Source organism: Heterodontus francisci, chromosome 17, assembly GCF_036365525.1.
Source record: "Heterodontus francisci isolate sHetFra1 chromosome 17, sHetFra1.hap1, whole genome shotgun sequence".
In the NCBI taxonomy this organism is placed as follows: domain Eukaryota; kingdom Metazoa; phylum Chordata; class Chondrichthyes; order Heterodontiformes; family Heterodontidae; genus Heterodontus; species Heterodontus francisci.
In genome coordinates, this window is record NC_090387.1 from 65,011,894 (window position 1) to 65,035,273 (window position 23,380).

The 23,380-nt window shown below is 42.6% G+C and overlaps 1 protein-coding gene across 1 annotated transcript; it reads right to left on the reverse strand.

Moving 5' to 3' along the window:
* Positions 1-16,476: 16,476 nt before the first annotated feature.
* On the reverse strand, positions 16,477-22,641 carry LOC137379132 (chymotrypsin-like protease CTRL-1). The gene is made up of 7 exons (XM_068049849.1): positions 22,593-22,641; positions 21,779-21,882; positions 21,244-21,323; positions 20,109-20,190; positions 17,825-18,008; positions 17,590-17,717; positions 16,477-16,659 (listed from the first exon to the last, which is right to left on the reverse strand). Exons 1-7 carry the CDS (start codon positions 22,639-22,641, stop codon positions 16,501-16,503), a joined length of 786 nt encoding a protein of 261 aa, XP_067905950.1. The 3' UTR covers positions 16,477-16,500.
* Positions 22,642-23,380: the final 739 nt, after the last annotated feature.

Genomic DNA, 23,380 nt, shown 5'->3' on the forward strand with positions numbered 1-23,380 from the left:
TTCCCTACCACCTACCTACACTAGTGACAATTTATAATGGCCAATTTACCTACCAACCTGCAAGTCTTTTGGCTTGTGGGAGGAAACCGGAGCACCCGGAGAAAACCCACGCAGACACAGGGAGAACTTGCAAACTCCACACAGGCAGTGCCCAGAATCGAACCCGGGTCCCTGGAGCTGTGAGGCTGCAGTGCTAACCACTGCGCCACTGTGCCGCCCATGTAAGCTCATCCAAAACTCTGCTTCCTGTTTCCTAACTCACACCAAGTTCCGTTCGCACATTATCCCTGTGCTTGCTGACCTACTTTGGCTCCTGGATAATCAACGCCTCTATTTGAAAATTCTCATCCTTAAATTTCTCCATGGCCTCAGCCCTCACTATCTCTGACCTCCTCCAGTCTATGATTCTCCGAGATATGTGCTCCTCCAATCTTGGACTCTTGTGCATTCCCGATTTTAATCGGCTCCGTCATTGGAGACTGTGCCTTCAGCTGCGGGGGCCCGAAGCTCTGCAATTATCTCCATAAACCTCTACTCTTTCTTCCTTTAAGACACTCCCCAAAACCTATTTCTCTGACTTCATCTGCCCTAATAATTCCTTATGTGGCTGTGTCAAATTTTGTTTGATAGCGGTCCTGGGAAGTGTCTTGGGACATTTTACTACGTTAAAGGTGCAATATAAATGCAAGTTGTTTAAAAACTTTGACATTGGGCTGTTAGATTTCCATTGGGATTCCATACTATCTTCCCATTAATAACTAACTGTGGTATGTGCTGACCTTGGGCACTTTCAGGAAGTGACTGGTTAACCAGACAGAAATTCTCTTGAGCAAAGTCATTTAAAATAAAGCTTGCCCTTTCATGCATTGAGAAGCACAAAGCAAAGTTTCTTTAAGAAACCCCTCTCTGCCTCCATATGGGGATAAAAATCATTTTCAGTTAGGTACTGTTCTTAGAAATGATATAGAAAGCCAGCATTAGTTGAGCAACATTCTGCAATGGTAAAGTGAACAGAAGACTTTGTTCACTTGTAAATCGCAGGTTCCCATGTGGTTCCAGTCACAAAGCTGCCCACCTTCTGGGCTTCACAACCCCTCCAGTGCTGTCTGCTTCCAGAGTATCTTACCTCCTTGGCCTGCTTCAATGCAGCTGTTAATAGCTTGGTGCTAATTAGGATTAGAAACAGAGTTCATCTCTACCTGAGTATGCAGTTCCGACAGGGCTCCGTTCACAGGATCTTGCACTGAATCATCCCAAAAATGAAGGGGGAAATTGTAAACTGAGGATGTCCCTCTTGAATCTAACTATAGATTGACGTTGAATCCATCTCTTTGGATGTGCAAAATGGGAACACGTTATTGCACTTCCCGCTACCATCATATGTCCATTCTATCAAATCTATTGGTCACATGTTTGTATAAACAAGCTGCTGGGGTCTGCATAACTGACTCATAATCACTACTATAGAAAGCTGCATATAGATGGGCTGAATGTCAGCCTTGTATGCTGTAACAATTCTGTGATTCTGTGAAGTTTTTCTCTGATTCCCTTTTGGAAGCTACTATTGAATCTGCTTCCACCACCCTTTCAGGCAATGCATTACAGATCACAACAACTCATTGGGTAAAAAAAATGTTTCCTCATGTGCCTCTGATTCTTTGGGCAATCATCTTAAATCTGTGACCTCTGGTTATTGACCCTTCTGCCAATGGAAACAGTTTCTCCTTATTTACTTTATCAAAATATACACAATTTTAAACACCTCTAGCAAATCTCCTCTTAACCTTCGCTGCTCAAAGGAGAACAAACCCAGTTTTTCCAGTCGTGTGTCCCCACCGGTTCTCCGAAACAGCACTTCACTTAGTGCCATTCCCCCGCCTTCTCCCTGTAACCCTGCACATTCTTCCTTCTCATATAACTGTCCAATTCCCTATTGAATGCTTCAATTGAACCTGCCTCCATCACATTCTGAGGCAGTGCATTCCAGACCTTAACTACTCGCTGCGTGAAAAATATTTTCCTCCTTGCACTTTTGCTTCTCTTACTAACTTGAAGTGGGGTTGGGGGGTGGTGGGGGGGGGGGGGGAGGTGGTGGAATTACAGGTCTATATGGAAAGAGCAGGGGAGTGGGATTGGTTGAATAGCTCTACCAGAGCTGGCGCAGGGCATAGTACCTTTGGTGCTGTATCATTCTATGGTACTAATGTGCATGTTTGGACCTGCCCCCACCAATACTCTGAAGAACAGGCTGGAATAGTCTTATTAAATTATTTCTTATCAGGAATCCTATTAAAAATGCCAGCATTGCCCTCAATTAGAATTAACTTGAAATGTTTTTAATGTATGCTTTAAAATCTTTTTAAAATATTGAGTGCTGATGGGTTCCGGAGAGTCAGCATGAAGCACAAGCTGGTGATGCTGTCCACCATTGCAACTTAAATATGAGTTCTGAAGTGTTGATGACTGATGCTAATTCGTCCTGCCAGACTTCCTAATTTCTCCAGATTAGCTTCCCACTAACTTCGTTTGCTTGAACAATTTTCAAAAAATCTACTGTAATTAATAAAATGTTAATTGGAATATTGTGTCTTGCATTTTGCAAAAGACTGGTCAGGTGGGGGCTGAAAAGATGGAATTTGAATGACATCTTCTGATTGATACAGGTATGACACCTTTGTATTTTTGAGTCATTCAATGGGATGCAATAATAAACTGCTCTAATCAGCTGTATTGAGCTGAAATCCTGTCAGCCTAACTTTACCACAGAATTATAACACTTCTGTTTGGAAAGTGCTTTGGGATGTCCCGAGGTTGTGAAAAGCGGACTATAAATGCAAGGCTCTCTTTTACTTGGGTCAATATTTCTATAGTTTGAATAATGAAACGCAACTGATTTGCACTCTCTTTTGTAACCTATTAATTGTTCCTCCTGCAAAGCACTTCTTTAAATTACTCTGCCCCCCGTTTCATTCCGAGACTATGCACCATTCTTTCATTGTAGCCACTTGCTTTTGGCCTCTGCTGCTCTGGGGGGTTTTAACTGATGTTTCCAAAGCAGTCGATCTCTGCTTCATGCCTCCCCAGGACCCAAAATGCACAAAGTGAATTGAACGTCCAAGAATAGATTATACGTCCTGTGTTACCCGCTGAACAGCTTGAATACTTTTTTTTAAAAATAGCATTATCAAACAAGTTGTTTTTAATGTCCAAACGGAACTCTAATGTATGATAATTGTAACATTATTTCCACAAATTGTGTAATTAAAATACTACAATATTCCCTCTTTTCATTTGTCATTTAAAGACCCGTCAAAGGCAGATGACCAGCTGTGCTCCAGATAGTTCTTTATAAACAATGGGACTACCTACCTCAAGGCGAAGAGAATTTGGGAGGCCCCCTGGTTAGAAAGCAGGAGTTTTGAATAGTGCTCTGTACTTTTTGAGTTGACTTGATCGCTGGAGAATGCAAAGCGAAGAGGATTAATCAGTGCACTTCAGTAACTATTTTGACATCATCTGTAATCTCTCCACCAAACAATACCATATAATTATTGTTGTCAGAGCTGCAGAGATTCTCTTTATCAATGTTTTGTTTTTCATTTACACGGTAAGTGGAGAAGTGAGTCTGCCTCCTGATCAACAGCAGTTATAATTCACAGCGCCAAACATATTGGAAATGTTAGAAAATGCATGCAATAGTGGAAGTGAAACTTGCACTCTTTCCCCATAGTGTACTATTCTTTCTCTTCCCTCGCCACTCTTCCAAGTGCTGTCCTTAGGCTTTCCCCTACTTTCCAACCCCCCAAAAATTCTGCTTTTGTATTTTCCTCTCTTCCTAGTATTACGGCTACGTGGTGTGATGTGTGTGGTTCCCACAGCTCAACTCACCACCTGACCACACCGTGTATTTGTATTGAGTTTAGCCCCTTGCTGTTTTGTTTTTCAAATAAACTGACAGCGACAAGTTTTCTTGTAGCTTTTAAAAACAGTCACTTGTTTACTGATCAATGCGCTTTATCCTGAAATTGTCGCAACCTCATTCACTCATGCATTCGTCGCACACACACGAGAAGAAACAGATGTGGAAGGAAAAGAGGTAGGTGGGTTTTTGTGGGGGAGAAGGGTTACAATAAACCTGTTGAATTCTCTTGAGACTCAAATTCTAGATAGTTGCAGGCCTGAGATGATTGTAGATTTCTCTCTTGATTGAAGGTTCTGTTGAAGATGATGGGTCACTTCCAGCTCTCTCTGCTGTTTAAATGTAGATGGCATATGCTTTCTGGCTTGCTGGAATGCCAGCTGTCAGAAGTAGTTAGAAGACCTGGGTCAATCTCTCTCTCTCTCTCTGGCTGTGTTTGTTTTAAAACTGTCACCTCTCACCTCCTGTAAGGAGACACTCTGGTTTCTTACCCATGGTGATCACACAATGGCCCAGGATCTGGCTACTTCACACCTCCTTTGTTTTAGAAGAAGACATTCAATTTTGGAATGTTTTTAGGGTAAATGTAAGATGGGTTTCATTAATGCATTTTGGCTTTGAATATTTGTCCTTTGTTTTGTCAGAATGTTTGAATACACAAAAGGCTAATCCCCATTTTCTTCAGTGGCTATTTTGGACCATTATTCACTTTTTAAAATAAAAGTTCATTTTAAAGACAAAGTCCATTTTTCATAACTCTTCATGGTTATTCTGTGAATCTTGTATCATCACGTTTCCAATATGCTTGACACGAGTTATAACACTGATGGAAACCTTTTTTGCAGTATACAAACAGTTACGTTATGGGGAGGCAATGGCATAGTGGTAATCCGGAGTCCAGGCTAATGCTCTGGGGGCATGAGTTCAAATCCCAGATGGTGAAATTTGAATTTAATCAATAAATCTGGAATAAAAAGCTAGTCTAATGGTCATTGTCGATTGTTGTAAAAACCCACCTGGTTCACTAATGTCCTTTAGGGCAGGAAATCTGCTGTCCTTATCTGGTCTGGCCTACATGTGACTCCAGACCTCCAGCAATGTGGTTGACTCTTAAAATGCCCTCTGAAATGGTCCAGCAAGCTACTTAGTTCGAGGGCAATTAGGGATGGGCAATAAATGTTGGTCTAGCCAGTGATGCCCACAGCCCCTAAACAAATTTAAAAAAAAGTGAAGGAAGGTATTTATTCCTGACTTCTCAGCGTTGCTAATGTATGGAAACATAGTACTGTTACTGATTAGGTTGAAAATCAAAAATGGCTTCTTGATCTTTAATGCATTTCAAGTGGAACAAACTGTACGTTTTAGGACAACAGTTTAGTTTTTGTAAACTGCTGCATTGGGCATGATATAACATGTATTTTTCCTGCCCAAGAAGCCACATATGAGAATCCAGTGACTGAAAATGTTCAAATGTCAGGTTGCTATGGAAGAGGGGATTAATAATCTACAGTTACTATGCACGTAGCTTTAGAATTATTTAGATAGCTAACTTGTATACTAGGTGATGTCCATGCTGTCAGAGAATATGATGAGCAGTTGCCAGGCCTTGCTCGGAGAAGAAAGGAAAATTGATTACAGAACTGACTTTACAGTGTGTGGCACGAAAGGGGAGAAAATGCTTCAAAAAAATCTGATGGAGATATGAACAATGATGGACAGGTAAAGCTCCTCTAGACCGTCCACCCTATCCCAAAACCATGTGATCTCCTGGGAGAGGCAGAAAAACAAATCAAAACCCAGGCCAATTTGGAGGAAAAAATCTGGGAAATTCCCCTTTTCACCCAACTAGGCACTCTAAATCAGCCCTGGAGATCACTCTGGCCGTGAATTCCCTGAAGAACCTAAATTTTGTATGAGGTGATCTCCATCCACAGCCAGAAGCAGAAACACAATCTTTTTCCTCCATTATCTATAAACCTCGATCAGATCAGCCCTGAGTCTGTGCTTCTCAAAGTGTAGAATCCCATCTCTTTTAGCCTACCTTGATAGACTAAGTCCCACTTTAAAGCATTTTAGTTAATTGCCCTTTTCTGCACCCTTTCCAAAGCCTCAATATCACCCACCATGTGAAGAGACCAAAACTGGGTGCAGTATTCCAACTGAAGCCTGACCAAGATCTTGTACAAGGACAAAATAGTCAATTGTCCTATGAATGCAGCCCACACCCAATTTGTTCTAGCTATCATTTCATGGCATTGCTTATGAATCTTTAGAAATCAATGCACTGGGATGCCTAAATCTCTCTTTCTCCGCCTCCTTTAATGTTTTTCCCTGAAGAGTGTATGTATGTTGAGTATTTGCTCTGCCCACATGCATGACACTGCACTTTTCCAAATTAAATATTATTTGCCAAGTCACGAGCCAAATTCCCCCAACACATCAATATCCACCTGAAGCAATCAAGCATCGACTACAGTCCTAACATTCACATAGATCTTGGTATAATTGCGAATTTGCAGACTGTACCACCAACACTTACAACTAGATCATTTATAAAAATAGTAAAGAGCAATTGTTCCAACACCGATCCCTGCCAGAGACCACTAGTGACTGGTCTCCAAACAGATCCATCTATAACTACTTTTTGTCTACATCCTGTCAGCCAGTTCTCAATTCAGCTCAGCATATTACCACTCATATCAAAGACTTCCGTGTTGCACAGAAACTATAGTTAAGTGGGTCCGACTTGTCTCCTTTTTAAAATATGTGGTCTATATTCTACATAGCCTCCTTCCAGACTGCAGGAACTGTCCTGAAGTGCAGTGAGCTATTAAAAATATGGGCAAAGGCCTCACATAGCATGTGCCTCATCTCCCTGAGAACTCTCAGGTGGATATACAATGTACTTTCTACTACAGATTTGATTGTAACAAAGTAATTTAAGGTGTGCGCAGCTGAACAGCATTTAGAAAGGGATGTCAGAGAGTGCTGGAGACTGCTCCTTTATTCCACAACACAAGCTGTACAACCTAGTGTGGATGAGATTCCTTTCACCACTGACACAGCTGCCAGAGGGGATTCCCAATGGCATAGGCAGTACAGGCAGGTGCTCAATGAGCATAAAGGTTTTTACAAGGTAAAAATCAAAGTATACATCAAAGGGGCACATTTTATTTTTATGTAAATTAGTTCTCATTTTTTGTTATAAAAGCAAAACACTGCAGATGCTGGAAATCTGAAATAAAAACAAGAAATGCTGGAAATACTCAGCAGGTCTGGCAGCATCTGTGCAGAGAGAAGCAGAGTTAACGTTTCAGGTCAGTGACCTTTCATCATTTTTTTTGTATATGTTTTACTACTTGATAATGCTTGGACTGACAAGTTGACATTTAATGAATTCAACATTGCGTTGAGTCTTATACAATTGTTCTAGCAAATATCAGTATGCATTTTTTCAATCAGTTAGTTGACTTCAGTCTGTAGCTGAGGTGAAATTAGTAAAATAGAATTAGTCAAACAATATGGTGAGCCGAGGATATTATTAATGGAAATTCTGTCAGTTGTTGTGACATTCAGTTGTGTGATCAAAAGTCTGTCTTACCAATTTATGCAGCAGGTTTTTGAATTCCTGATTGATCCCCAGTTAGGACCGCGGTCCATTTTCCACCAAGAAAGGGTGGTGGGCTTCTGAATAGTGAGGGTCTGCTGCAGGCAGTGTACCATGGAAATCTGAGCAATCCTTACTACAAAGAACCACCAGAGTGACTGAGCGAGCTTTATCAATGTTTCTTCTATGAATACTTTGGGTGGAGATTTTATGTGCCTCTCTGTCCCTATGCAGTTTGTACATGGGTGTAGTACAAGAAGGAGGGAAAATCTGAGCCACACTTAAAATCCCCGAACATTCAGCATAGAGTTAATTTTTCTGAAATGATAAAAGGTTCATGAGATTGGTTGTGGATGAGGAATCATATGTTGCATTTTGCTGTCACCAGGAGGATCATTTTCTTGGCTTCATATTGAGGAAAAAGCCATTATCACTGTCGCTTCTGAGTCAGAAGGTTGTGGGTTCAAGTCCCATTCCAGACACTTGACCACATAATCTAGACTGATACTTCGGTGCAAATACTGAGGGAGTGCTGCACTCTCTGAGGTGCTGTCTTTTGGATGAGATGTTGAACCTGTCCTGTCAGGTGGGCTTAAAAGACCCCATGATACTATTCAACAGAGAGCTGGGGAATTCTCCCTGGTGTCCGAGCCAATGTTTATCGCTCTCTCAGCATCTTACAGATCTGGAAAATACAAACCTTTCATTTCTAGCACCCTGCCCCCCACAAAGCCATTTTACTCCTTAAGTAAGGCAAAATAATTCACCTTTGGTCTATCAAGTTCTCCCTGTGGATATGGTCTTCCCTTACCTGCTTGTTACCTTTTACCCATGGTACACTGGGATTCCTGTTGGATTGAAGTAAAATGGCATTATCCCTTTTCTCCCCATCACCTCATGCTCATTATTTCCGATGACCCTTATCAAAGTTTCGAGGTTAGTTAAATTGGATTACTAGAGATAGATTAATATAGTTAAAATTGTTTGTTTTCCTGCTCTTATGTGTGTGAGATACAGGTGTCATTGTGATTTTCAGCAGTAAAGCAAAATTTCATCAACAGTTTATACTTTGTGCATGTGCAAAGTAATGTTTAAAGGCAGTTCTGAGATTCTGAATTAGGTGTCATCTTTCCTCTGTTGTTTCTGTCTTCAAGCAGCAAGATAGATTCCCATTGTCAAATGGAGAGGCAGTGGCTTTGTGGTAGTGTCATTAGACTAGTAATCCAGAGCCCCAGGCTAATGCACTGGGGACATGAGTTTGAATCCCACCCCAGCAGATGGTGAAATTTGAATTCAATTAATAAATCTGGAATTAAAAGCTAGGCTAATGATGACCATGAAACCATCATTGTTTGTTTTAAAAGCCCATCTGGCTCACTAATGTCCTTTAGGGAAGGAAATCTGCCATCCTTACCTGGTCTGGCCTACAAGTGACTCCGCACCCACAGCAATGGGGTTGACTCTTAACTGCCCTCTGAAATGGCCCAGCAAGCCACTCCGTTGTGTCAAACTGTTACGAAGTCTATGAAAAGGAATGAAACCAGACAGACCACCCGGCATCGACCTAGGCACTGGAAACGACAATGGCAAACCCAAACCTGTCAACCCTGCAAAGTCTTCCTTACTAACATATGGAGGCTTGTGCCAAAATTGGGAGAGCTGTCCCACAGACTAGTCAAGCAACAGTCTAACATATTCATACTCAGAGAATCATACCTTGCAGACATTGTTCCAGATACTGTCATCACGATTTCTGGGTATGTCCTCTCTCACCGACAGGACAGACCCACCAGAAGTGGTGGTACCATGGTATACAGTCGGGAGGGAGTTGCCCTGGGAGTCCTCAACAATGACTCTGGACCCATGAAGTCTCATGGCATCAGGTCAAACTTGGGCAAGGAAACCTCCTGGAAGTTACCATTTACCGCCCCCCCCTCGGCTGTTGAAACAGTGCTTCTCCATGTTGAACACCAATTGGAAGAAGCACTGAGAGTAGCAATGGCACAAAATGTACTCTGGGTGGGGGACTTCAATGTCCATCACCAAGAGTGGCTCGGTAGCACCATTTCTGACCTAGTCCTAAAGGACATAGCTGCTAGACTGGGTATGCGGCAGGTGGTGAGGAACCAACGAGATGGAAAAACCTACTTGACCTCATTCTCACCAATCTACCTGTCGCAGCTGCATCTGTCTATGACCATATTGGTAGGAGTGACCACCGCACAGTCATTGTGGAGACAAAGTCCCATCTTCACATTGAGGATACCCACCATCGCATTGTGTGGCACTATCAGCATGTTAAATGGTATAGATTTTGAACAGCTCTAGCAACTCAAAATTGGGCATCCATGAGGTGCTGTGGGCCATCAGCAGCAGCAGAACTGTATTCAACCACAATCTGTAAACTCATGGCCCGGCATATGCCCCACGCTACCATTACTATCAAGCCTGGGAACCAACCCTAGTTCAATAAAGTGTGCAGGAGAGCATACCTAAAAATGAGGTGTCAGCCAGGTGAAGCTACAACACAGGACTACTTGCATGCCAAACAGCAGAAGCAGCATGCAATAGACAGGCCTAAGTGATCCCACAACCAAAGATCAGATCTAAGCTCTGAAGTTCTGCCACATCCAGTTGTGAATAGTGGTGGACAATTAAACAACTGACAGGAGGAGGAAGCTGCACAAATATCTCCATCCTCAACGATGAGAGAGGCCAGCACATCAGTGCAAAAGACAAGGTTGAAGCCTTTGCATCATCTTCAGCCAGAAGTGCCAAGTGGATGATCCATCTCAGCCTCCTCCTGAGGTCCCCAGCATCACAGATGATAGTCTTCATCCAGTCCAATCCACTCCCCATGATATCAAGAAACAACTGAAGGCACTGGATACTGCAGAGGCTATGGGCCCTGACAACATTCTGGCAATAGTACTGAAGACTTATGCTCCAAAAATAGCTGCGCCCCTATCGAAGCTGTTCCAGTACAGCTACAACACTGGCATCTACCCGGCAATGTGGAAAATCGCCCAGGTATGTCCTGTGCACAAAAAGCAGAACAAATCCAACCCGGCCAACTACCCGTCCTATCAGTCTACTCTCGACCATTAGCAAAGTAATGGAAAGTGTCATCGACAGTGCTATCAAGTGGCACTTGCTGAGCAAAAACCTGCTCAGTGACACTCAGTTTGGGTTCCACCAGGGCCACTCAGCTCCTGAGCTCATTACAGCCTTGGTCTAAACATGGACAAAAGAGCTGAACTCCAGAGGTGAGATGAGAGTGACTACCTTTGACGTCAAGGCAGCATATAAAGAACAAAGTACAGCACAGGAACAGGCCATTCGGCTCTCCAAGCCTGCGCCGATCTTGATGCCTGCCGAAACTAAAACCTTCTGCACTTCCGGGGACCGTATCCCTCTATTCCCTTCCTATTCATGTATTTGTCAAGATGCCACTTAAACGTCGCTATCGTACCTGCTTCCACCACCTCCCCCGGCAGCAAGTTCCAGGCACTGACCACCCTCTGTGTAAAGAATGTGCCTTGCACATCCCCTCTAAACTTTGCCCCTCGCACCTTAAACCTATGTCCCCTAGTAACTGACTCTTCCACCCTGGGAAAAAGCTTCTGACTATCCACTCTGTCTATGCCGCGCTTAACTTTGTAAACCTCTATCATGTCGCCCCTCCACCTCCGTCGTTCCAGTGAAAACAATCCGAGTTTATCTAACCTCGCCTCATAGCTAATGCTCTCCAGACCAGGCACCATCCTAGTAAACCTCTTCTGTACCCTCTCCAAAGCCTCCACGTCCTTCTGGTAGTGTGCCGACCAGAATTGCATGCAATATTCTAAGTGTGGCCTAACTAAAGTTCTGTACAGCTGCAGCATGACTTGCCAATTTTTATACCGAGTATGGCATCAAGGAGTCCTAGCAAAACTGGAGTCAATGGGAACCAGGGGGAAAACTCACTGCGGTTGGAGTCATACCCAGCAACAAAGGAAGACGGTTGTGATTGTTGGAAGTCGATCATCTCAGTCCCAGGACATCACTGCAGGGGTTCTTCAGGGTAATGTCCTAGGCCCAACTATCTTCAGCTGCTTCATCAATGACCTTCCCTCCATCATAAGGTCAGAAGTGGGGATATTTGCTGATGATTGAACAATGTTCAGCACTATTCGCGACTCCCCAGATACTGAAGCAGCCCCTGTCCATAGGCAGCAAGACCTGGACAACATCCAGGGTTGGGCTGATAAGTGGCAAGTAATATTCGCGCCACACAATTGCCAGGCAATGACCATCTCAAACAAGGGAGAATCTAACCATCTCCCCTTGATGTTCAATGGCATTACCATCACTGAATCCCCCACTATCAACATCTTGGGGGTTACCATTGACCAGAAACTGAACTGGACCAGCCACATAAATACTGTGGCTTCAAGAGCAGGTCAGAGGCTAGGAATCCTGTGGTGGGTAACTCAAATCCTGTCTCCCTAATGCCTGTCCACCATTTACAAGGCACAAGTCAGGAGTGTGATGGAATACTCTCCACCTGCCTGGATGGGTGCAGCTCCAACAACACTCAAGAAGCTCAGCATCATCCAGGACAAAGCAACCTGCTTGATTGACACCCCATCCACCACCTTCAACATTCACTCCCTTCACCACCGATGCACAGTGGTAGCATTGTGTACCTTCTACAAGATGCACTGTGGCAACTCACCAAGGCTCCTTAAACAGCACTTTCACTGTCGCTGCGTCAAAATCCTTTCCTAAAAGCACTGTAGGTGTACCTACCCCCCAAGGACTGCAGCGGTTCAAGGAGGCAGCTCACCACCACCTTCACTAAGGCAATTAGGGATGGGCAATAAATGCTGGCCTAGCCAGCGATGCCCACATCCCATGAATGAATAGCAAAAAACTAAGGTGCATTGAAAACTGGAGCTCATTAGCATAAGAGGTTAGTGGCTTCAGTGTTCTGGGGACATACTTCATGGATGATTTGGCTCACAAGCTTCAAAATCCCTCAGTAGGTTTCATTGCAGTGCCTTACATAGCATGGGTGAGTATGAAATAAAAATTCCATACCCTGTTAAAGTCAAACCTAACAGATATTCAACTCAAGAATAATACGGGCACCGTATCAATCATTTATTTATTAAATGACTTGAGAAATTTAACACTGTTCACAGTAAGGGCTGCATTCTCTGCACCCGCCACTGGGAGCGGCAGCAGGCGTAAAAGATGGCGGGCCGTCCGCCATGCCTCCACGACCTGCCTCATGGCGACCCACAATAATACGCCGGTCGGGCTGCCCTCCCAACCCCCCGAATCATGTGGAGGGGGCGGGCTGTCCGACGCCAGCAGTGGCGTCAGCTGCCTGTGCGTGGTTCCATTTTTAAAGCCCTGCCGGCTAATTTAAATGTTTAATGTTATACCCCCACCCATCCACACTGTACTGATTAAAAATCTGCAACTCCTTTCCCACCCCCCAATGATAATGAAGTTCATTATTTGCCCTTTCTCCCACAATGCACTTACCTTCCACACTTGACCTTCCGGCCCCCACTCTCCCCAAACTGAACAAAGTGCACAGGTCACCCTTTCCCACCATCCCCTGCACTAATGTTGTAAATTTGGACCCATTTTCCACCCCACCCTCACACTAAAAATATTAAGTTCCTCTTTTCCCCACCACTGTGATGCCTGCTTTCCCCAGACGGGAAAGAGAAGGCGCGTGAGTGCCGGCTGTTGCTCAGAAGATTGTGACCCGACAGTAAGATTGGAGTCAATTTTATTTAAATGTATGCATTCTGCTCATTTGAATGTGAATATTTTTAATCCGGGTCCCGTTACCCAGCTGCAGGGGGTGTTGCCATGGAGCCTCGCCGCTGCTGGGAGGATGGGGCCCGACCTTCCCGGACCACTGCCGGAACAATCTTCCGGCCACCCCCCACCACAGAGCCCGATGTCGGGAGCTTTGTAAAACTCGGCCAATGTATTTGACACAGCAGTGAATGTTCTTGGAGGCTAGTTACTTTGTTTCCATCGCATATAAGAATGCAGTTGGAAAGCTGGGAGACACAGTGGCTGGATTTCAATCCCACCCAGACTGATTGGATGTAGGTCTTCTCCTTCTGTTGGAATTATCCTGGTTAGTTTCAACCTAGTTCCGACTGAGCACAAATACAAATTGACAATCTCATTCACAAATGTGTCTGGTGTGAGCAAAGGAAATGTTTCACTGGTGGGTGTTTTGTTGCGGTTGGGTAGAGTGAAGGGAACTTAATTCTCTATCTGGCTACCCTCTAATTGACTTTGAAGCACTCGATGTTGACAGCAGCTGCTTGAAATGGGGAAATGTTCCATTTCCAGTACTAACACTATTTACCTTAATATCCATTGAAATTCACAAAAAGGTACTTTTTGGAATCATGCACAGATTTCAAACATAAAGATTTTGAAATTTATCTTTGCACGCAATGTCCTTATTTTGCTCCTTAGATGTCTGCTTACGCAGCTAGACAGAGTAAGTTGTCCGAGGCTGTGACTGCCCAAATAGGCCTTGATTTATCAACTTGTCATCAGCAAGCTACGTGCAGTTGTTGGAAAAAGATACTACTTGAGGGCTGCTTAAGGGATAAATATTGACCGGTATCCTGGGAAAACTCCTTGCTCTTCTTCAAGTATTACCATTGGATCTTTTCCCTCTGTTTGAACGGACAGATGGAGTCTTGCTTTTACATCTCAACCGATACCTCAGTCTGTGTCCTAATACCACACGTAAGTGTTAGCCTAGGTTCCGTGTTCAAGTTCTTGGCTGGGGCTCAAACTCACAAACTTTATGATTTAAAGTTGAGAGTTTAATTGAGCCAAGTTGATGCTGGGAGGGCTGCTTTAGGGCTGGGCAGGATGAAACTGACGGCGCTAACTGAGATGTCAGCATGGGCTAAGACAAAATGTGGCAGCCTGAAAAGAGAGGGGATAGCACAAGATTGAATGGAAGAGAGTGGAAGAAGAGTATCAGCTTAACCAGGTTGGAGGTGGAAGCAAGTACCATATTGAATTGAAGGGAGAAATAAGTGTATATGGACTGGGAGGGTTGGAGAAGAGAGTATCTCTGTGAGGGAATGGAGATTGGATTGGGTACAGTGTCTCTGTGCCTGGTGTCTACAGGTGATAGAGTGCCTTTATGAACTCGGGTGGTGGAGTTTAGATGTGGGAGGGTGACTGCTCAGGTAACCTTTGGCCTGCCTGTTGAAAATCCAAATTTCACTACTTTTCCTTTTTTAATCGTGAACTATAATAGTGTTTACAATTAACTAGATTGGATCATATTTAAGGTAAACATTCAACTTTTCTGCAGGGGAGCATGCCTGCAGATGCCTCTAGAATTGCACCACCAATTGTTTGCCTTCAACCTTTCATGCACTCATGCTTTTCTTCTAATATTCGTGAAGGAATGTTGGGAATACCAAAGCTGTTTCAGGTATAAAGCCTACGGTTTCATAAGATCGGACCATTCTTATGTTACAACAATGATTATACTTCAAAAGTACTCCATTGCTGTAAAACACTTTAAGACATCCTAAAGTTGTGCAAGTTGCTATATAAATGTAAGTCTTTCTTTCTTGAATTGTCAGCTCTTCGGGAGCTGTAACAACCTTTCTGAAGTTGCTGGCCAACTTTTGCTACTTTTCTATGTTAGTCTTCTATGTGTTTGTGCCATCGACTCTGCTGTATCACAGCTTCCCTATTGTACTGGAGCTGTTGCACACACCATCCTCTGACAAGGTGAAGTACATGCACCTCTACCTCTATCTGCAGGTGGGTGGGCACAGAACACCTCTGATGCAGTTGGACCTTCCTGGCATCCTTCTGTTCCTTCTCCTTTTCTTCCTCAAATAGGTGCAAGTATAGGACTTACTCATAGGGAAACCCATTGGCTTGTTCATGCCATTGACAAAACAAATGTCAGTGCTAGAATTGCCACATCATCTGCTTACTGCTTTAATCAGAACAGTGGAAATCAAGAACGTGAGGTGAAAATCTCGTGAAAATCATAAAGTGGTACCAAGGATGAGAGTAATGTGGAGAAACTGGAGACTAGAGAGCCTGAGATTGTTCTCCTCAGAGCAGAGAAGGTTAAAGGGAGATTTATTAGAGATGTTCTAAATTATGAAGGTTTTTGATACAGCACAGAGGGAGAAACTGTGTCCAGTGGCAGGAGGGTCAGTAACCACAGGAGACAGATTTAAGATAATTTCAAAAGAACTGGGGGAAGAAGAGAATTTTTTTATTCAGTGAGTAGTTATGATCTGATGTACATTGCGTGTAAGTACATTGGTAGCAGATTCACTAGTAAATTTCAAAAGGGAATTGGATATATAATTGAAAAGGAAAACATTGCAGAGCTATGGGGAAAGTGCATGGAGTGGGATTAATTTGATAGCTCTTTCAAAGATCCAGCAGAAACATGTTGGTCTGAATGGTCGTCCTCTGTGCTGTAAGGTTCTATAAAATTCTAGCAATCTTCAGGCAAGGCTCTTGAAATCCATACTTGTGCCTAGCAATCCTGGACACCCATTTTGAATGCGTGGGAGCATGTACTCTGTGCAATGTGGGTGGAAACACTGGCATTGCTATCTAAATAGGAAACTTCATTTCAGTCTTGGCACTTCACCAGAAAAGTGCTTGAAGTGTAAATTGGGTCAATATCTAGTGTTACAGATTACCACCACCTTTTCCAGTAGGTAATGTTGACTTTATGCCTGAAATGTAGCTATTACCAGTCAGAAAATTTGAGTTCATTTGTTTTTGGCTCCAAAGTACGTTCCAATTCTGATCAGAGGAACTCAGTATTTGGAACTCATTAATGCAGTCACTCAGTGTAAATTAAATCAATGAAAGAAGAAAACTGAATGGAATCACATAGTTTATTAATTTATTAGCTTGGTATGTCAAATGGTGGTTAAGCTCATTAGTAATTAATGTATTGATCAATAAATGAGCGCAATTTGGAAACACGGGCGTAAACTGCTGGATAGTAAATATCACAGCTTCCTGTTCCCCAGGATACAATGCCAACCAGGTTCCAGCCAGTATATCCATAACAAACAAGAGGTCCACCAGAATCCCCCTGCAATGTCAAAAATGGAAAACCTCATCATTCCATTGTAAAACTTTCTGATTGAACCTATCTGCACTTCAAAAGGCAAAAGTTATAATACATTCCCATTGAAAGTTATGACAATGCCCCAAATTCCCATTGGAAAGGATAAAATAGCATGCTGTACCAATTGGAATGTATTTTTGTCATTTTTTGATCTTTTTTTCTAACAGATTAGTTTTGCCATTATAGGATACAAACTAACTATCTAACTGATGAAATTATTAACGATTAAAATAAGAAAGTGCCAGTTAGTGACAGTGAATTTATTTCAGAAAGAGGAAGATAAGATCAAGGCGGCACCAAGGCTTGTGTTATCCGAACACCAATAATTTTCAGTGACGCTGCAGCCCACACAATAAAGTGCAGGATATTTAGAGGAGATTGCCCACACAATAAAGTGCAGGATATTTAGAGGAGATTGTACCTGTGTCATTGTACAGGTAGCTCAATTTTGCTAATGGGATATCAAATGCATTCTGGCTTGAAATTGCCACTCAAATTGGCCGAGTGGTTTCACTGACTTGAAATGGAACCATCAATACTAATTGAAGGAGCTGGTTATGGAATTCACTGAGCTCATTAGTCCCATACCTCAAGTGAATGACAAAATGTTACTCGAGCCAGCGCCTAAAAGTCACCAGTAGTCTTATTGCACAGAATGATGAAAAAGACAACCATCTGGACAGAAATTATAAAGTTTGCTTGATTTCAACTTACTGCTGTTTATTCCTGATCAATAGTAAAAGTGACCTGAAGCTTTCTTATTTAAACAAATAGTAGACCTCTGATGCAGCTGGACCTTCCTGGCACCCTTCTGTTCAATAAATAGTAGACCTCACAATAGAAGATGCCCGCTCAGACATTTGAAAACTTCTAAAAGTTCATGGCAATGCCTACCTGGCAAGAGGAGGATCCAGAAGCACCGGCACAAATCATTATATCACTGATTTGACTCCCCCAGTACTGTCGACAGGTTTGTGAATCAATAATGGGAATATTGGTTTGCATCAGTTTGGTAGAAATAGCTGGGAAAAAATAAATGAAGGAAGCAAAGAATAATAATAAAGAATTACAAATAGATCTGCTTTACTGCATAAAGTTACTTTAGAGAAGCACTTTAGAAGGTTCTTACGTCCTCCAGGTACAGTCCTTCCCCAACCGGTAGTGGTACATATTGTGCCTCCTGCAATGTCGACATTAGCAGGAATAAGTCTGACCGGGGAGATGTAACCATTTAGTATGGCCGGGGTAGCGAGTCTCAGAAGAGTACAGTCATTGTTCATGATTTGGGGGTTCCAGTAAGGATGGGTTATGGCCTGCGACAAAGACGTAAAATATCACTTATTCATTCTACGTTCTTCATGAATGGTGTTATAAAGCTAAAGATGAATTGAAAGAGATTCAGGTGACATACTATATTCAATGCCCAACATATCCAACCAATGCAAAGCTACAATCAACAAAGTCAATAGCCAAAAGAGTAGAATATACAACAGAGGAAGTTGTGATCAAACTGTACAGTGCTTTAGTTAAACCACACCATGAGCACTGCCCCAGTTACAGCTGCCGAAAATCAAGGGAGACAGCATAGAGAAGAGCAACAAGGACATCCTGGTGTCAGGGGTAATAAAAAGCAAGAAATGCTGGAAATACTCAGCAGGTCTGGCAGCATCTGGTGTCAGAGGTCTGAGTTATGGAGAAAGACTTGAGTGACTTGAGGTTTTCAGTCTGGAAAGAAAACATCTGGGAGTATACAAGATAGTAAATGATATGGAAAAGTTTAATATGGAATAATACTTTAAATTATTCACAGCTCCTCCAATACTGAAGCAGTTTATGTCCATTTGCAGCAAGACCTGGACAACATTCAGGCTTGGGCTGATAAGTGGCAAGTAACATTTGTGCCATCTAAGCGTCAGGCAATAACTATCTCAAACAAGAGAAAATCTAACCATTTCCCCTTGATATTCCACAGAATTACCATCACTGAATACCCCACCATCAACATCCTGGGAGTTACCATTGACCAGGAATTGAACTGGAGCAGCCATATACATACTGTGGCTACAAGAGCAAGTCAAAGGCTGGGAATCCTGTAGCGAGTAACTCAACTCCTGTCTCCCCAAAACCTGTCCGTCATCTACAAGGCACAAGGCAGGAGTGTGATGGAATACTCTCCACTGCCTGGATGAGTGTGGCTCAAACAGCATGCAGGAAGCTCAACACCATCCAGAACAAAGCATCCTGCTTGATTGGCACCCAACCACTACCTTAAACATTCACTCCCTCCACCAACAACATACAGTGGCAGCAGTGTGTACCATCTACAAGATGCACTGCAGCAACTCACCACGATTCCTTCGACAGCGTCTTCCAAACCTGCGACCTCTTCTACCTAGAAGGACAAGGCAGCAGACGTGTGGGAGCACCACCACCTGCAAGTTGTCACTGGATCAAAATCCTGGAACTCCTTCCCTGTGGGTGTACCCACACCAGATGGACTACAGCAGTTCAAGAAGGTAGCTCACCACCACCTTCTCAAGGGCAGTTAGGGATGGGCAACAAATGCTGGCCTGGCCAGCGACACCCACATCCTACCAAAAAATTAAAAAAATTAAACTGCAGGAGTGGGTCAGGGGGAAGGTTCAAGCTAGTAAACCATCATTTTAGGGTTGATAACAGACAGTTCCTCTTCACACAGAGATTAATTGATACCTGGAATTGACCTCTGAGCAGAGTGGGGGCGGGTGGGGGGGGGGGGGGGGTGGGAGGAGAACACCCTGGAATTATTTAAGAACAATTAGATGCCGCAATGGGGCAGTCTAGGGTTGTTCTGGAATTAAGATGAGCCGAATAGCCCTCCTCATCCGTAAGTACCTTGTGTATGTCATATTTGAGACTGAGATGATGTAAAGGTGAGGAATGGATTGCGAAGTATGTAAATGCATTCAATCTTCAATTTATTAAGAAAATGTAGTTTGCAACTGTTTATATATAAACCTGTGCTTCGAGATCGAGCTTCTGTTGCTATGAATTCTACCAAATCCTGATCCTTCCTTTCAAACCAAAAAATGTTCTTGGAAAGAGAAAGTGGAGAAAATGGGAGAAAAAAACCTGAAAATCTCAGTGACATTACTGCTGGAAATGATATGGAATTCCTAAGCTCCACAGTGTTTGAGGTAAACTGGAAAGAATGAGTGGCATAGAATGAGCAGAATTCCCTGCATGTGCATGTGGTTTAGAGATCAACTATATCTTAAAATCTATATTTAGTTAACATCATTCCACTTGCATAAAGTTCCCTATTGTGGTTGTAAATTTTTCTATGCTATATGATCAAAAGTAAAATTTAATGCAATGGATCATTGTAAGGCATTTGCATTTGTTGCACGTTGTAATATATCAGCAGTACGTACCTGGGAAACACTTATGATTTGAACCTGTTCTGCTGAGGAATACATGTCAAACTCTCCAAGCACAACCTGATGATACCCAGGGCTATGAACAAAAAAGATCATTTGAAAAGTTAATGTATGGTGAGGTTTTGACATTGTACTTGTCACCAATGTTCCCTGTAAGCCGTGTAGCAACTGGCAAGTTCCCTTGGAGGCTGGCATAAATTGGTCCCTTTAAGGTACCGTGTGTGCACGACGCAAAAAAAAAATTAAGGGGACCACACACTTTACAAAGTGCCCAAATACTACAAAAAAGTTAGAGTGTACATTAATTGTCACTAAATAAAAGGATAGGAAATATTCCTGCTATTGCAATAGATGAAGTTCCCTGTCCTTCACAGGGAACCACTTTAATCTCCAAATATTGGAATAATCTGGAGACAGAAAGTTAGTAAATTAAATGGTATCTCTCAATGGTATCAGTCTAAGAAGTCAGCTTGGGTGATGGGCTCCTTCTTAATGGTGCAATTTTCCCTTTGTTGGGAGCCCAAACTTCAAGGTTGGATAGTTTGTGTGACCTTATGGTGATAGGTGGGGAACCTTGCACTCATTAATGTGCATGACAGTGTTTATTTCCCTCACCTTCTGCTCAGTCACAGTATTGAATTATCATAGATTAGATATATCACAGGCCAGATGAAACTCAGTTCTCTTTCTGGATTACACATATCGCGCAGAACATGCAGGGGAGTGGTCACTTATCCATACCTTTTCTGGATGTTGACATATACCAGAGGTGATGTTGAAGCTGCCAGTGTCAATCTTCACTTGTCTCTATTCACTGGAAAGAGGTGCTTAAAAACTATTTAAATGTCAGCTTTAGTGCGAACATTCCCTATTGTGCCAGCACTTGCAATGTTTAACACTGTCATAGGCTTTCTAAGTAACATTATAACCATCAGAGTTTAAGCTTTAAGTGCTCCTACATAATGTGCTTCTCAGTCAGGAAATAACTCTGATGAAAGGAGATTGAGGTTATGTTTATGGTGAAGTGTGTTGCCTGATCAATGTCTATTAATTTGGGGCCAGAATTAGGTTTGCCTTGTAGTTACATTTCTGCAATTTAAATATTGATGACCTGATATCAAATACTTACTTAAAATTGCAGTGGGCAGCAGTGATAACCCAGTTCTCATTTACTAGAGAACCACCGCAGAAATGACGTCCATTATAGTCCTGTAACGAAGGGTTCATAGAGGTAACTATTAAATCAGAGGAACTTAAATATGCATCAGATACAACAGGGGCGAAATTGGACCTTGTTTTACCCATTTTCGGACACAAAACAGGCTCCCAACCTACCAATGGTAGTCATTGATTGAATTCAAACAAAATGCACAGCAAGTGGATAGGTAGTAGTCTCAGGTGTGTGCCTGAAATGAGTGGTAGCCCCATTGCCTATGCAAATGGAGGGATTAATGTCAGTTTCATGTCCCTTTTGCTAAAGTTTTCTCTGGGCCTTTAAGCTGCCAAACCAACAGTCCTTAAAGAGCCCACAAGAAGGCTGCTGCCAAATAGATAAGTTCAAAAAAAAATCACAATTTTATGTTACTACATATAAGGCTGTCAGAGATTTAAATACAACATTGCAAATTATGATCTGTTGTAAGTTATAATATAATTAATATTACCTGCAGGGAAACCTGCCATGGCCAGGATCCTGGTTGAGCAAACTGTCCATTAACAATTCTGGAAACATAATTGTTAAGGGGAATGGCTGATGGAACACCACTAACTGTAAAGTAAACACATTTTTATCAAATGGACAGAATCTCAATGTTTGCCTTTTTAACCAGGATGAGGAATATGAGATCACATTTCATTACCACTAGGTTTCTTGTGAGTTTGAGGAATGCAGCAGTATTAACTGACCCAATAGGAGTTTAGTCCAAGCATGCTTTGAATTAAAAACGTTCTTGTGGTTCTACAAAATCCAAGCAAAGTTGTTAAAACCAAGAATTATTTTAAGTTTAACATATATTTCATGTTGGGCGGCACAGTGGCGCAGTGGTTAGCACTGCAGCCTCACAGCTCCAATGACCCGGGTTCGATTCTGGGTACTGCCTGTGCGGAGTTTGCAAGTTCTCCCTGTGACCGTGTGGGTTTTTGCCAGGTGCTCCGGTTTCCTCCCACAGCCAAAGACTTGCAGGTTGATAGGTAAATTGGCCATTGTAAATTGTCCCTAGTGTAGGTAGGTGGTAGGGGAATTGAGGGAAGGTGGGGATGTCAGAAGGTAATGGGCTTAATGTAGGATTAGTATAAATGGGTGGTTGATGGTCGGCACAGACTCGGTGGGCTGAAGGGCCTGTTTCAGTGCTGTACAGAGCTGCTACATCACATTATAATGAACCATTTGACGATGTTACTTTGAGGATTTTCTTCAACATTTTAAAATTAAAATAAAACTTTTGTTAATGTTTTAATGTCAAGAATCAAATCACTTACCAGTAGTTACCGTGGTAATAGCAAGACAGACAATCCAGAGGAGAGCCATGCTTGTTTTCCTTGTTTGGTTATTCTTTGTTCAGGCTTGCTGCCTTTTATAACTGTTCTTTTGCTGTCAGCCATATCTGTAACTGATATGGAATATTAATTCACCAATTAAACAATGACCATGGAGGTAGATTACTTCTACCAAAACAAACATACATTGGACACTTTTCTTTAGATGTAATGCTTCAAGTGGGAAAAACAAGCATACTTTGAGACAAAATTCATCATTTTATTTGCTTTTATTCCATCCCCATTATTTCTAAATCATTCACTTTTTGGCCTAATTTCACCTACAAAACATCATGTACCTTTCCCCTTGTTTCAGCCTGTCTGCCACTGAAACTCTTATCCAAGCTTTTGTTACTTCCAGACTTGACTATTCAATGTTCTCCTGGCCAGCCTCCTATATTCCACTCTCCATAAACTTCAACTTATTCAAAACTTTGCTACCTGTATCCTATCCCATAGCATGTCCTGCTCATCCATCCCTGTCCTTGCTGACCCACATTGGCACCTGGCCTCCAATGCTTCAAATTTAAAACTCTCTTCCTCGTGTTTAAATCCCTCATGGTCCTGTCCTTCCAATCTTCTATCATCTCCTCCAACCCGACAATGCCTGAACTCTCTGCTCCTCTGACCTTAGCCTTTTATGTATCCCCCCTCCTTTTGTCCCGCATTGATGACTGTGCCTTCTGCTCCCTAGGCTCTATGCTTTGGAATTTCCTCTCTAAATCTTTCTG

What these genes read in the sequence shown, in the direction of transcription:
- LOC137379132 (XM_068049849.1), bottom strand. Translation starts at nt 22,641, where the DNA reads ATGGCTCTCCTCTGGATTGTCTGTCTTGCTATTACCACGGTAACTACT. An exon ending in AAGGACTGTACCTGGAGGAC is followed by an intron (nt 17,718 to 17,824) that starts GTAAGAACCTTC and finishes ATTTTTTCCCAG; the next exon opens with CTATTTCTACCAAACTGATG. An exon ending in CTGGATCCTCCTCTTGCCAG is followed by an intron (nt 16,660 to 17,589) that starts GTAGGCATTGCC and finishes TTGACATTGCAG; the next exon opens with GGGGATTCTGGTGGACCTCT.